The sequence below is a fragment of the Tyto alba genome, unplaced genomic scaffold (assembly GCF_018691265.1).
Source record: "Tyto alba isolate M040663 unplaced genomic scaffold, T.alba_DEE_v4.0 Super-Scaffold_17, whole genome shotgun sequence".
Lineage (NCBI taxonomy): Eukaryota > Metazoa > Chordata > Aves > Strigiformes > Tytonidae > Tyto > Tyto alba.
Window position 1 is genome coordinate 10,150,374 of NW_024881279.1, and position 15,892 is coordinate 10,166,265.

Consider the following 15,892-nt stretch of genomic DNA (forward strand, 5'->3'; position numbering starts at 1 on the left):
GAGGCTTTGTTTAAAAGGGTCATAACCTGTTAGTCACCCAGGTGGATGTTGACACACGATTTGTGTCTGCAGTTCATGTCTTGAAATCAAGAGAGAATTTTATTTTAAAATTGAACAAGGAATCATGATCTTCAAAATTCAGTAAAAATAAAACAACATAAACAGGTTACTATCTCATAAATGTATAGTTAAATATAAATGCAATTCTTAGGCCATATGTTTTTGTATATACATGCCAACCCGGTTATATAGGCATTAGACTTGGAGAGCATTTATATTCTGGTTTTGGCTTGCTACACTCAACTATTTGCATGTTTGCTACACATGGGGTTTGGGATAAAAGTGAAAAAGGAACATGAAGGGGTAGATCTGTGGCGAGAGTGGATAAAAAAATATTTCAGTCCCTACCTTCCTCCTCAGTTTGACAGTGAAGAGTGATCAGTTGATAAAGATATTGCAAAACAGAAATAGTTAGCAGTTCTCACTTGAAATCAACTCCAGTGTTTATAGCAATGGCACCCAAATCTGGCTGCATTCACTTGTTTCCTTCCTTACAGTCATTTTTATTTTTTTCCCTGTCTAATATCTTAGCTGGCCCATCATCAGTTTGAACTTGCAGTGGAAAACTCAGAATGGCTGATCTCACTGGCTAAATCTTGCTAGTTCTAACATAACTCAAGATTCTCTATCTCTCCAGGCCAAAATCTGTAATTATTTTCTTACAACTATGTGTGTCTTTCTACAGGTGTTGTACCAAATTTGTACCTTCTCCTCCACATCAGCTCAGCCTGTCCGGTTCTGCCACATGCAGAGCCAAATCTCCTTTGCTCCTTGTTTCTCTCTTTCCTTGACCTTTGCAGCATCTTCCCGTCAGACCTCCTACAACACATCGCATCAGACCACGTTTACACCAAATGAATTGCAGTTGCCAAGCCCTCTATCTGAACATTTGATCAAATCACTCCCCTCTTCACGTCCCTCCGCTTACCGTGTCTTATCTCATGAAGAAATCAAGCTGTCAGTCACTACATTCAAAGAATTTCTTAGCTCTCCCCCCACTACTTACCACCCTTGCTGAATGTCTTCTCCCCCCACATCCTCTCATCTCCAGCAGCATTTCTCCCCTCAGAGGTCTGTGTGTTGGCGTGTCTTCTCTTTGCTGCCCTGTATGTCTTGCTTTTTTGGCAGAGCTGCAATGTCACACCCTTGCTTTTCTATTTATATTAAATTTTCTGAGAAAACAACACATACATCTCTGCCAACAAACTACAACATGCCTTGGTCCAAGCTACAAAGACTTTTCAGAAAGTTCTTAACACACTACTGTTAGTGCAAAGAACAGACTAGAAGGAATAACATAGCTAAAAATGCCATGACATTACAAACTGTGGTTGTAAATTCACCTGTTCTGACACATCAAGCAAATTGCTATTAAGATCAACAGCATTTTTGGGGTGAGATTCACTGTTGCTAGCACAGTGAAGTCCATACGGTTAGCCAGGGTACTATGCTGTGCATGTTTTGGTTTATGTCCTGGCTTCAGCTAGGATAGAGCTAATTTTTTTTTTTTTTTTTTTTTTCCTTCTTAGTAGCTAGAATAGTACTGTGGTTTGAATATGGGATTTGGTATGAGAAGAATACTGATAATGCACTGATGGTTTTAGTTGTTGATAAGAAATCAAGGACTTTTCAATTTCCCATGTCCTGCTCCTGGCCAGCTGGGAGTGAGCATGGCCAGAGCACTGGCCCCAAATGGGCCAATGCAATATTCCGTATCATACAACGCCATGCTCAGTATATAGATGATGGTTGATCGGGAAGCTCGCCCTCGCTTCCAGGATTGTGGTTTCAGGATTCTCTTCTCTGGGATCACTAGCCAGGAATGGGCTGGGCATCAGTCAGTGGGTGGTGAACAATCACATTGTGCATTACTCACTTGTATTTTCTATTATTGTCATCATTATTCTTTTTATTTTATTTCAATTATTAAATTGTTTTTATCTCAATCTACGAGTCTCCTTACCTTTACCCCTCCAACTCTCTATCCCATTCCCCAGGGGGAGGGGAGGGTGAGCGAGCAGCTGCATGGTGTTTAGCTTCCAGCCAGGTTCAAACCACGACAGTTTATTAATTACAAGAAAGGATCTCTGAGCATAATTTAAACACACAAACTCAAATGTGAAGAAAGTTACATGCACACAAAAGTAGCCCTATATTTTAGAGGTGCAAGCACCTAAACAAGGTCTGGAAATATCCAAATAGCTGCTGTTTACACATAGCACAATTTTAGAAAACTCACAGCAAACTCTGCATTTTTTTATATATGTCCACTGCATGAGGCAAAATGTTTTGTAGAAGAATTGGGAAATTTGGCCTGAGTATTGATCCTAGTCTAGAAATAGATATGAAATCCCCCTTGGCAACAGTGATGATTTTTCAGGAGATCACAGTCTTGTGTCATCTTTCTTGTTCAACCACAAGAGTTCCTTGGAACTCAGTCACACTGCCAAGAAACGAAACATAGCTTTGCTAGACTTGTGCATGACAAATGTTTCAATATATGCTGCATCTCGTCTTCAGCAAGACCACCACATAGATATGTATACATATAGTGATCAACCGCACAGTAGCTTGTTTGTCCTTGTTTCTGTTCCATGATACTGCATTGCCTTTAGCAAATTCTCTTACAGATCTTTGCATCAAGTGCTATCTTTAAATTGTAGTTTTATGACAAATGCAGGCTCTTAATTAGCATTGACCAGAATTGGTAAGGAACGTTTGAAGATCCCTGGAACATGCTGCCTAAACAATATAACATAAAACAGCGAGGAAGGGATGTGCCACCTCTTTATTGGGGAGGGATAACCAATACATCCTGTTGAGAAATATGGTTCCCAAATCTGTCTGCAAACTGCCATATAAAATCCAAGTCTTCATTTAAATAGTTTACAGTTCTGATATTTGTTCAGACTTTTTTTCTCATGAACTGAATTTAAAATAACAAAGTGTCTTCTTTGGGGCTTGAAAGTAACTCTAAAAGTATATCAGCAATAGGGAGCTATCTCCTTATACCCTAATGTGACATTGAACTGAAGCCAAAAGTCATCACTGGTAAATGAGTTAGATTGAAATAATTTTTTTAAATACATAATTAATGAAAATACTTACCCTGGAGTTTCCCCACATTCCACTAGACTCCATCTCTCCAATTCTTAGTAGCATCGGCAATACACTTATACATCACTAATAGAAAATAAGCAAAATATTTTAAATAGAAGAGCAGAGAAAAATAAATTGCATTTGTTTTAAAACATAATAATGTTGTTGTACTGAGTGCATTAAGTACATGTTAATGGTTTAAAATTTCTATATTTAGCCTGGTGCAGACTGCCCTGAATGGTGCCCTGAAGAAACCAGTTGCTCACTGATGTTTGTGCTCACTTCACTGCTGATTATACTGGTCTTTATTGCATCCACAGTGGGCATGTTGTGCCTCTGCCTCCTGGAACATCCAGCCACAGGCTCATTAGATTGCACCTGAAGCAGTCAGTAATCAGTAAAGAGTAACCGACGATAATTAATCAGTTATCAGTTATTGTAACCATTTGTTTTCAGTTTAAAAATCTAAGGACTACAAATATTTATCATTCCTCATACAAGTATATCCTGGATATCATTTTCTTGGCTTCCATAGTAGGATCTTTCATGTTATCTGGGAAATTTTCTCAAAATAGGTTGTATGAAATCTCCAAGACAGAAAGTCAACTGTTAAATATGCTAAATGGGAAGACACCATTCCTTTGAAAAAGAAACATGGATGCATGACCTACTTCTAAAAGGACAGGAGAGGCACTCATCCTACACATCCATGTTCAGTATATGCATTTATAACTGTATTTACTAAATAGGTCAGTAGGGACAGATGCTTAATCATGCCACACCTCTTTTTAATTAATCCTTAATCATTGACTCACATCTACTGAATGTCCCTCAAGTGTTATTTTTTCCACAACATTTACCTTAGCGTATATTTCAACACATGCTGTTCGGTTTATGACTTCAGAGAGGATGTGGTTATGGTTTGACAGAAAGGAAGCTTTGCTGTAGATGGGAAGATAAAGCTCAAAGCACCTACGCTGCCTTTTGAACACTTTTTTTTTTTTTTTAAATTAACTGTCTTCCTTCTTGTGTCTCTTTCTTGGACAGGCACTCAGCACATAGGGCAGGCATCCCATGTCCTGGGAGAAGACCATTCTTGGCTCAGCCATGAATGACTGTGTGCTCCTGGAAGAACTGCTGATCAAAAAGTCCCAGCAGAAAAGAAGGACTTCACCCTCCAACTTCAAAGTGCGCTTCTTTGTCTTAACTAAATCCAAATTGGCTTACTATGAACATCGCCATGGGGTACGTCAGCCATTTTCTCTCTCATAATAGAGTAATGGAGGGAAGGATGAAATCTGTTAAATGAAGGGAAGGATGCTAATGGAGGGAGGGATGATCTTTGTTAATTTTTATTAACATTTCAGGTCCTTACTACAGCACCATTCACTGAAAATTGCGGAATGGTTAAATGGGTCATTTAGAATTTCTGGTCAGTAGGCATATGGTGTGCATGGAGGAATAAGACTATCTTGCAATTTTATAGAAAATGATCTAGTTTTGTTGTAGGCATTCAGCACTGACTGTTATAACCAGTGTGTGTAACAGCTGTGTGAGCATGTGCATGGCAGCTCACATGAGTACAGGGGTGACCTGGAGTGGCATATTGCAAAGATCACAAGTGTGCCCTAATTACATTTGTTTACATCTGTGAAAAAATTCATCCATAGATCTTAACTCTCTCATTCTTTTCTTCAGAGCAGCTAGCCAATGGCTAGTAGGAGACCAGTGCTGCATTTTAAAATAAATTCAGCTGCCATGTGTAACATCTTTGTTCTTCAGGGTTAGCTTTAGAAGGGATGTGATGATGACATCCATGCTCAGACTAGGCATTGTTTCCCCAAGACTGCATTTCCCTGATTTGCTAAATATGAAGAAAATTAGAAGTCAGTCTGCATACCCCATTGTGCTAAGTGTTCCAGTGAAGTGAAAATTATTTCCTCCTTCTATTTAGCTGAATGTTTGCTGAGCCTCATTATGGTTGTAAATAATATTGCTTGTTTTCCAACAGTCATTGAATATGGTGTTAATCCATTATGTTTAGGCACTGTTACTGTATGCAGAATGGAATTAGGGATTGTGCTGCCTTGCTGTCCAGCACTGGCAACTTCAGACCGTCTGATCTTGCTCAGCTGCAAGAAATTAAGTTAAAACTGAACCCAATAAGAAAAGTGAAGTATGATGTGCCCTTGCATTTTTTCACAACCTAGTTGAGGTTGGATACCTCAGCTTTAAGGGTTAACAGTCATGTTTACTTGCAAGTTATTTGTCTCAAATATGCCAAACAAAATGTTTTTCTTGCTTTTATTTTATAGTCCATGTTTTTATTACCTCCATATTTACATAGGATAATATTTATTGTTGTGTATTGTGTCTGTATTTGGTTTGAGACTCTCTTTGTCTGCTTTCCGAACTATCTTTCAATTAATATTTTAAATTCCATTATAACTATTCCACTTAATTATTCTGGGTTAAATTTTCAAAAGCATCTAAATGATTCTGCTGTGGGCATTTAAAGAAATATTCACAACTAGTTTTCTTTGGTGCTTTCTGAGTCTTAGTAGACTTGAGATGAATTCAACATACACTTTGTCTAGATACTTTTTCAGGATTGCAATAAGTGTTTGTTGGCATCCTTAGACACTGAAATAGTTTGGAAAATCTGACTCGGTAACTTTCAGTGGGACATAGATTTCATTTGCTATGTGAGTATCTCTGGAAATTTTCTCCCATAGTCTTCCTAAAGGTCAATTAAGCAAGATGAGGGTTTGGTATATTATCTACTTTTATGTTATATATTATGTATTTTAAACATGCACATATTATATGTGTGTAGACACATATATGTAAATGCACATGTAACTTTAAGCCCTTTACACATTTGAGGGATGGTGGGTATATCTGTAATTAGAGGGCTGATTTTCCATGAAATGCTGATTTTTTTCTGACATAAACTGTCAAAATCAGGTTGTTACATGAACAGAAGAACTTCGTATGAAACTGCGAGAAAAGAGTTTGCCATGTGAAATACTCCCAGAACCAATCCTCAGCCTCTTCAGTAATCTTTCAGAAATGAGACCATCCTGATGAGACCTCGGCGTGGTCAGGTCATTGTTGTCTGGAGAGGAAAGCTTGGGGCAGCCCATGCAAGGACCATCTTGTTTTGTGCTGAGAAGGGAGTGAACCCCCAGCAACTTGAGTTCACAGCTAGTGAAGGGAAAATTACAGTACCTGCCCGACACGCAGGCTGTGTCCATCTCCGTGAGTGAACCAGGACCGGGGAGTGTGCACAGATGTTGAAGTCAATTATCTGTAGTGCTCATTCTCTAGTACAGGCCCTGGCACAGGTTTGGCTCTGCTTCACAGGGATTCTCTCAGATAATTTGTGGGGCTGACAGGGGTTAGCACAGGCTGTCACCATTTCTAGCAGGCAGTTTTCATACTGTTCTCCTGCTCTGGAGGCTTAGGGCAGAGTGGTAGGGACATCAATTTCTCTGCCAGCTGGCTGCAGTGTTGGGGAGTATTCTCAGGCATGCGTACTGCACCATATAGATGGGACTAGCAGCTGTCTGAGCTTTTAAAGTATGTATTTTTCAAGACAGATCTCTGTGGATGTTTGCTATAAGAGTTTTCAGTGAGTTTCTTTAAGAACCCTTTACCAACCTGTCCAGTGGCTTACTGTACTCAGAGTTCAATACTGTACAGTACCCACCTCTCTGGTCCCTGGTCAGTCAGTAACAACAGCCTGCGCATAAAGTCAGGTAAAGCAACTAGCAAACTGCTTATCAATTTAAAAAGTCCCACTGATTTCAATGGGGTGGCTTAAAGTAAAGCATACACTTATATGTTAAGCCCAGGTTTACATGTTTTGCCTGTATTTAACAGGGTTTAGCACCCAGTCCTTTTCTCTGCATTTTGACATCACGGCTGTAAAAAGATGTTTAAGAGTTTATTGCAGCAGTCCAAACCAAGGAAATAAACAGGTCAAAGGGATGCAGGGGTAATTCTGGAAATGATACCAAAAGCTGTCAAGACAACCAACATCATAAAGGCAAAGAACTGTAATGTCATTTTCATCGCAACGGCCATAGCTAGACAGAAAGCACTGTTCTCCTCGGGGGCCAGTCACACAATCGCCGTTAATGTTAATGAAAGATATTTACATATCTCATTAGCAGAACTAGTCCCTAATAACTGACAACAATAAGAAGCTGTGTTTTCTGGAATTCATTACGCAGTGCACAATGCAGGGCTGTCTTAACATAAAGCAAAGCCCTGATAACAGGAACATGTATTCAGCCCCCGTCTCTACTGAAATGCATCAGAAGTGCCTTTATTATAGCATGCAAATCAATTCCACGGGCAGAAATTCTTCATTTCCAGGGTCTGATTTTATAGCTACTGTACATATTGAGTAAACGAGCACATGGGAGTAATCATTTTAACTATTTCAATGAGTTTGATCTTCAGCAGAATAACTGATAATGCAGACAATATGTGATACTTTCAGCATCCCAGTATGCTTGCAGTACTGCAAAAGAAGCAGACAAGTGAATCCCTTTGGAGAGGTGTCTAGGACAGAGTTTCAAATGTCCTTATTTAGACCTAGCAAAAACACTTAAACTGATGAGTTACCTGTATCTCATTCGCCTAACGGCTTATGCTGTTTGGTAAATCCTTCGGGTTAGCAGCAGGAGAGTGAAGAGAGGTAATTCAGTATTTCAGACACTAAGTAGAGGTTCTTGAATAGCCTTCAGGCATGTCACATTTCTACCTGGATGTGGACAGCCAGAAATTAGCATCTCTTCCTGTATTTCAAGCTGTCTGTAGTCTAAAAGTGTCACACAGACGTCTGAGGCTGATGCCACACTTAGTGAATAGGCCACTGTCTGCTGGGCTGGTACCACATTAGTGGTACCACTACATAATCTCTGCATCAGAGCTCCTCATCTTGGCATGGCTCAGTCCTGTGGAGAGTGCTTGGGTCTGTCTCTATCAACTACGGAGAAGTGCTCCATGTCCCTACGCCACAGTTTTCCCTCTTCAGAAATAAGCGTCTTGCCCTACACAGGCTTTCTGAGAAGTATTTCAGGGCTAGGAAACTGGCATCTAACACCTATGGGGTTCAAGCACATAAATATTTTTAAATTTTGTATTTTCATGCAATGGGCTATTACTAGTCCAGCTGTTAAAGGCAGCAATGAAAGGCACACACAGAAAAGGACCGAGTTCCCTTTTCATTTACATGAGCACTATTCTTCCTACACTGGTCAGATGCTCAGGAGGTCACATAGTATGAGCCAGCTTTGTCCTGGGCTCTTTCATTCAGATCTTTGATATTCAGATACAAAGATGGCACTTTAGTGTGTCTTGAAATTTGCTTTCAGTCTCTTGTTCCAGGAGAACAAAGGAATAAACTTAGCTGAAAAGCCTTTTATCAGCATCCTAAAAATGCTTCGGCTGCTTCTGTTGCATTATATACATGTTGGGTTACTTGAAACAGTCCAACTACTCACAGTAACAAAAGCCGCGCTTTGTTCCTAGGTCCAGAAGTCCATTTTACCTTGAATATTCTACACAGAATCTGACGTGTTCATCCTGCCTTGGAAAGACTTGGTTTTTTCCCCAAGACTCTAATGTAAACAGACTAAGACTACCTTAACTATCATGAAGCTATAATCCTCACCTGAAGTGAATTTAATCATGGTTTTAAAGACTACCTTCCAAATAAATACATATCTGAGTAGATACATCATTCTTCATAACTTGTCATGTATTTATTAACAAGTTCTGTTTGCTTGCCAGAATTTGCATACCATCTGTCTTCTGATGCATATCTCCAACTATTTTATTGATATTGGTAAAGAAGTCAGGCTTGGCATCTGTCTACATCACACCTGTTTCAATTAATTTTTATGTAGTAAAATCAATACAACTTTAAATAAGATGGAGACAAGATAGAAACCTATGCCTAATGCTAAATGAATCCTTTAGTACACCTCTGTAAATTTTAAATGGATTTTTTAATAATCCAAATTTTATTATTGGAGTTGAGGGGGGATTAAGTTCATATTTGCCACAATGGGCTTCATTTCTATCGTGAAATCACAGAATCATAGCAATACTGCTTGGAAGGCACTTCTTAAATTCATTTAGTTGGACTTTGCACACAGGGCCGGCATTAGATCAACACTCGCAGCAGGACTATCACCAACACTACAACAAATTGGCTGTAGCATTGACTAGCCACTGCCTGAAAACCAAGGACAGAGTTTTCATGTCTTTGATCAACCTGTTCCGATGTGCCTCATCAAATGTTTTTCTGGATTTTACAAAGTTACTGTCTATTGCAGTTCTTGTTCACAACTTCCGTGGCATGATTTAGGGCGGCAATATTGTCTAGACAAGATTGCTTTAAGCAAAATGAGGATTGTAACAGTGTCTCGTGTCTATGGCCTTTCTAAATCTACAAATGCATGGTAGAGTCTGTTAATAAAAATAGCTCCTTTTTTTGCTGGAATAACTAATTCTATCTTCCGGAATTTCATTATAATAATTTTATTTTTGCACTTTCTGTGCATACCCAGTTCTGCTCCTACTAAGTCTTTGCCTAGGTATTTAATGTTCTTCAATCTTTTGAGAATTTTTAAAAATTACTTCTGAGCAATGCTTTCCCAGCAAATGTCAGATACTTCCACTTTCTTTAAATTACAAAGCTCAAATCTTTCTTCTGTCAGAGAATATTAAGGATGCAGCAAAATCTTCAACCCATGTTTTCTTTTATATCTTTAATAAAGGAAGGAATTCTTCCTAATATGAATATACTACAATAAATAAGAGATTTCTTAATAATTACCTTTTATTAGACTTTTCTACTGTGGCATTTTTACTTCCATTGCATGCCTTTGCTTCATATTGCAATCAGCATGTTAACTGATATTTTTGCAATGCCTGCCTGTTGCTTTATACTCTTCCATCCTTTCGGACCAATTTTTTTTTCTGTTTTGGTCCTTAAAGCTTATACTTTTTTTAATGAAAAGGTGATGTAATTTAGTCAATTTAATTTAGCTTCCCTTCTTTCATTGAACCATTCATTCACTGCAATCCACTCCTCCCAGTCTTTGCTAGAGTCAAGAATAGTTTTGAAGAAATTAATATAGTATTCAGTAGTTGTTCCATATGCTTTTATGTAACATAAAAGACTTATGTCCATCATAGTAGAAAGCTCATTTGAAAGCCAAGGATCTTCCTTTTTTTTCTTCTGTTTCTTGATGGCAACACTGATTTTCTTGCCAAGACACTTGCGCTGATAGTAGGGATGTGCACCTTGATAATCATCTCAGACAGAACCTGAGACAATGTGAACATTGGAACTGGCTTTGTCCAATCTTAAAAGTAGGAGTTCAGTGAAAATACTGGGCTATTGCAGATGTGTGAGACCTTGTGATGGGTCAAGAGAAGAATGCTCTTATGGCCAAGTGCGCTTTTCCACCAGATCTCTACTTGAACCTTAAATACACACAGCCTGTGAAAATGTATGCTTTATACCATGGAAACCTTGTGGAAAGGTTATGGTTTCAATTTTCCCCTGCATGTTTTCTGTTTTCAGCTTATGTAACTCTGAAAACTAGATACCTTAGCAGTCCCGGAGGAGTGAACAGTAAACTGGCCAACTCTTGGCTAAGCGTGCAGTGTCTGAGGTCTGGGTCTTCAGTGTAGCCCTATTGACTTCTCTGGCCTCTTAAAAAAAAAGTAAGATTTCTCTGGTTTTAAATTATTTTGGTGGAAATGCAACACTGGATCTGGCCTATAGGACTTTATAAGGATAGTAAGAGTAATTCTACTGTAGCAGGTATTCCCCAGGTAAACTGAGAATTTTACTGAATAAATTAATAACAAACTGACACTGTTTGCATGGAACAGGCTTTGGCTACAAACAGTATTGGCCTGAGTAAACAAGATTTGATACTAAAATTAGTTGTTGGGAGTGATACTGCATGGTAAGCAAACTGATAGCATGCAGATGGTGTGTACAGACAGCAGGCAGCACAATTATTAAGCAGCTCCGTAAAATCCTGTGGGCAGATGAAATATTTACTTTCTGCTGTGATTCAGTGTCTACTCCCATGTCCTGTGCTCGAGGTGAGGGTGCGATCAAGGAGACCTTTGCAGGCCCCTGGAAACATGGCAAAAAGAAGTTAGTGGCTGCAACTGCTCTAGCCGGGTATGGCAGTGCCTGAGGACTGCAGTGGAGCGCCCATGGATGAGCTGCAGCAAACACAGCCCTCCAGCTGCCACCCCAGGCTCCTAGGTGTGCTTCTCCATCTCTACAGCTTAGATGGATGGAAGCATCGTAAGAACTGATTGCAGCTGATTTTGCCACTCAACACAATTCAATGCAGTCTGCATCCAGGGTATGCCCACCTCTAAAATGCCTTCATGTTCTTTAGATGTGAAAACAGCTTTGAAACAAAATTTTGGTTTGTGGGTTTTGGGTTTTTTTTTAATTTAAGTACAAGGACAAAGTAGTCATGATAGACATGTGAACCAAGCAGCAACATTTAGGGATTTAAATATCAAATATAACAGTATCTATTTGAGGTAATAAAGCATAGTGCGACAGTCAGAGCTCTACTGAAAATCCCAGTGTTATCAATTATCACCTCTTTCTGATTTTCCTTTGGAGCAGGAAATACAAAAACCCTTACAACTTTCTTTTAAAATTAAAATCGCTCAATTTAGGTTTCAAATTTCATTTAAAAATTGTTTAAATTGGTTTATTTCCCATAAAACTTCAAACTATCAGTGTTCCTAACAAGAGAGAGAATTCCCAAAATACTGAACAATGCTAGGGTTCAGGCAAAATTTCTCTCTATCCAGCAATCAGCAGTTTTTAATATCCTAACTATTAATGATAAAAAAATCACATACCACAATATGTAGATAAGGGATATGATAAGGGATAGAAAATAATTGTATCAACACAGTGTGCAAGGAGGTTCAAGTTCATGCTTGAGTCTTGGCCAGTGGAAAAATACTGTAGCAGGAGAATTACCACTAAAAATAAGTCCATCTTGTTTCAGTGATATCTCATAAGCTCCTAGTTACTATTTTCTGTGTTGTTCTTCATTTCTATCTATGGCTATGAGAGACCCATAGTCTAAGTAGCAAATAAACTAGACACTCTGCAACACCATAAGCAGAATTTAGGCAGCTCAGCAAATCAACAGATACCTTTCCAAATGACTTCAGAAGCTCAGCAAGGCCTGAAGAAAATCATACCTAAAAGGCAGCAACATGTCACTAATTTAAAAATATGAAGTTCACCAAACCAGTTCAGTTCTCTTCCATGGGAAGGTGTTACACCTTGCACAACGGTTCTGCTTCATGTTGATATTAGTCTGTCTGCAGAGACAGACAGGTCTGTTGGAGTAGTCTGTTTGCTGACCCATTTATTTCCTACCAGTGATTAGACCTGTAATGGTGCCTCTTGTCTTGAAGCCATGTACTCATATAGTCCATAAAATAACATTTTAATAGTTCAAGTAGAGCTTTAACACTGTATGGTTATGGTAAATATTTTCTTACAGAGTTATATGGAGAGAAATCAAAGCAAGAAATGGATATAAGTTTCTATATTATTCCTAGAGCTTAATTTAAGCACATGAGAGTATAAAAGTCTGATCAGAGATCACACCAGAGATCCAGGACTTGAGTGGCCTGTCTCCAGGAGTGGTCGGTACCTGCCATTTAGAGTAAAACTACAAAAAAGGCCTAAAATGTTTTTCTGGAAGCTGATAGGGAATATCTTGAAAGATCTGACCATACAAACATAGACCTTATTTAGTCTTTTTAAGTTCAGAGACAGCTGTATGAGAGAAAGACTTCAACTTTAAATAATAATTTCAATCATTTTGAAATCCGCCTGAATTATTCTGAAGACAGGCATTTTTATGGTGGGATTTGTTGGGTTTTTCCCATTTTATGTCAGCCTCAACTCATTGCTCTCAGGTGCTCCCCGAGAATGTGTGCTGAGCCAGGAGCAGCCCGTGTTGCTTCCCAACTGTGACTGTGGCCCTTTGCTCTTCATAGCTAGGGGAATAAAAAATTGGTTACTGTGCTCTTAATAGCAACATTGTAAAATTGTCGCTTTTTTACTTAAGACATCAACTGCTGTGGGCATTCAGCCACAGCTGTGGGCTCTGGGAACACAAGAGCCCTCTCTGTTTTTACTTCTGTTCACTCTTAGCCCTAATCAGCTGAGTGGAAAGGATTTCTGCTTGCTTTTTTTTTTTTTTTTTTTTTTTTTTTTTCCCCCTCTGTCCTGTTGTTGCCTGTGTATCAACAGTGCAGGTGTTTCTGGTGTTAAAAGCAGTTAGAAGCAGGGGTTGCGTAGGCATGGATGACAGTACAACTTAGACTCCGTAGTCTTCATGACATGTGATAACATACACGAAGGGGAAAAAAGTTTTAAGATCCCAGGTTGGATTTACAGCACTTAAGTTCAGCAAATCTACTTTTCTATACGGAAGTGCAGCCGAAGGACAACACCACAGATGGAAGCTGAGCACTGTATTTCCAAATTGGAAAGGGAATTGATTTTCATAAAAAAACCCTACTAAAAAGGCACATGTAACATTCTACCTGCATCCAAGCTCTGCCCCAGGGCAGCTGCATTGCCTCTGCTCCCTAAAACTAGCTCATGCCCTTTCCTGAGCCCGTTCTGACCTCTCCATCACACCATGGTGCACATGTACAACAGTTTAGAAACCAGCAGGATAAAGCTACAGGTGACAGTAGTATGATATGGTTAAGTCATATTATTGTTATTGCTAATTTGTTGTTAGTGTGTGCAGTGACCATGTCACTAGTAAGAGCTGTGGATAGGGGCTTAGTGAGCATTCACCATGCAGGTGTTAGCGCTCTGCAGAGGTACGTTAGTGCTCTTAAGGCCGGTGCCTGCAGTAGATGAAGGCACTGCTCTTGCCAGCACAGCAGTCTCATTGCTACTCTAAAAATACTTCAGTGTGCATGCAAGCCTCTTTTCACACTTACATACGCTTTATTCTAGTGGCATGCAGAAGTCAAATTTGCTTTTTTGCTTTTGCTTTTTTTTCCCTGCCTGTTCCCAAGGATTGAAAAAAATCATTGAAAAAAAATAACCTGGTTTCACCAGCTCAAGCCCACAAAGTAAAAAACCCCAAAATCAACTTCTGTCTCTGTCCAGGCTGCACACTGTGCCCAGCCGGAGCAGAGGGACAGGGAGCAGGTGACACAGGACATGTGGGTCATGCCAAGGACCAACACAAAGACCCTTCATCTACTTAATCATGAGTTAAGAATGGTTCCTTCTAGTCAAGACAGTAAGTGAAAACAAGGAATGAAGTTTGGTTCAGATTCTTACAAAAAAAACCCTGATGTTATAGAAAAGGTCATTAAATGCTTTTACTGATGGAAATATTTTTGTGGTTGAGCTTACAGAGGACTGGAATTTCCTACCTTGCTCCACTGCAGCTATAAATTAGTTTTCCCCTCCCCTCCTACCGAGGGAAAATGTCCAGCTGCAACTGGGGAGCAGTGGGCAAACAGAGGCTCATGGACAGACCTTGTGGCGGGAGGAAGGACTCCATATCCAAGGGGGGACACAGCAGGGGTACAGAGGGGACCGTACTCCTTTCTGCTCTGAGGTGCCTGGCTGGGCTGGGAGAAGCAGCCAGCATTACAAAGGAAGGGACAGGGCAGGCGATGGGGATGAGGTACAGAGAGATAGAGAGGTCAAATCAAACACCCAGTGACACGGGACAAGGAAAGCCCAGCTACAGCATGGAGAGCCCTTGGTAGTGAAAGCTGCCGAGGAGTTTGGGGCTGCGTGAATCTTAATTGCTTGGTTTTCCCCTCACCAGCACAAAAGAAACAAGCTAGAAGTTATTACACAACTTTTTAACCAAGCTGGCTTTATGAAACATGACATGCTGCCTTTCTGCCTGCCAGAAAATGCTGCCTGCTCTCTCCTCCCCTGCTCCTTGAGACAGGGCTCTGCCCAGCCCTGCCTTACCTCTCCCTAGCATTTAATCTCCCTCCCTTCCCTCTGCTTCCAGCACTGGTGGCTACCTTTTTTTGCCAGGGCTCTTTGGTAAATACAGCAGGTACAGCAAAACTTTTAAGCATCCACCAAAGGACCTTCAGCCTATATGCTTGATGCACTGCATTTGATGAATGGGCTTCACAAATAGCAACAGCAAAGTGTTAGCCAGAAAGTAACAAATTCCTCAGACTGTACAGCCCCATATCTTACAAGATCTTAGACATTCACGAAGCCTGAGGGTGCAGAGCGGTGGTCAGGAAGTGTGCTTACAGCACAGATCTGTGTGCTTGCTGCCCTCTCGTCTGGGGCTCCACATCCCCACTTCTTCCCCTGCCCCAGACCATGAGCTGGTGGAAAGCAATCCCTTTTGTTGGGTGGCCAAGCTGCCATGGCGTGGGTGAGGAACAGTGTTGGTGGTTAGTCTTAGCCTGTGATAGATGCTCATTCCTCAGTCAAGCATGGTGAGATGCCTTCTTGTGATGCAGGGCAGGGCTGAATCAGTTGTCCCATAGCCAGCTGTCCTAGTATCTAAGTCAAATAGGAATCACAGGAGTCATCTAATTTATGCAGTAGACACAAACTAAAGGATTAATCAGTGAAAGAGCTGCTGGAGCTGTGTGGCAAGAGGAGGTGAAATAACAAAGATGA

At 40.1% G+C, this 15,892-nt stretch overlaps 1 protein-coding gene across 1 annotated transcript in view; it reads left to right on the top strand.

Moving 5' to 3' along the window:
• Window positions 1-4,233: 4,233 nt before the first annotated feature.
• Window positions 4,234-15,892, top strand: part of ITK (IL2 inducible T cell kinase) — a 33,986-nt gene continuing 22,327 nt past the window's right edge. The window contains exon 1 of the mRNA XM_009973064.3: window positions 4,234-4,404. Coding sequence (XP_009971366.1) covers window positions 4,234-4,404 — 171 coding nt within the window. The remainder of the gene's footprint in view (window positions 4,405-15,892) is intronic.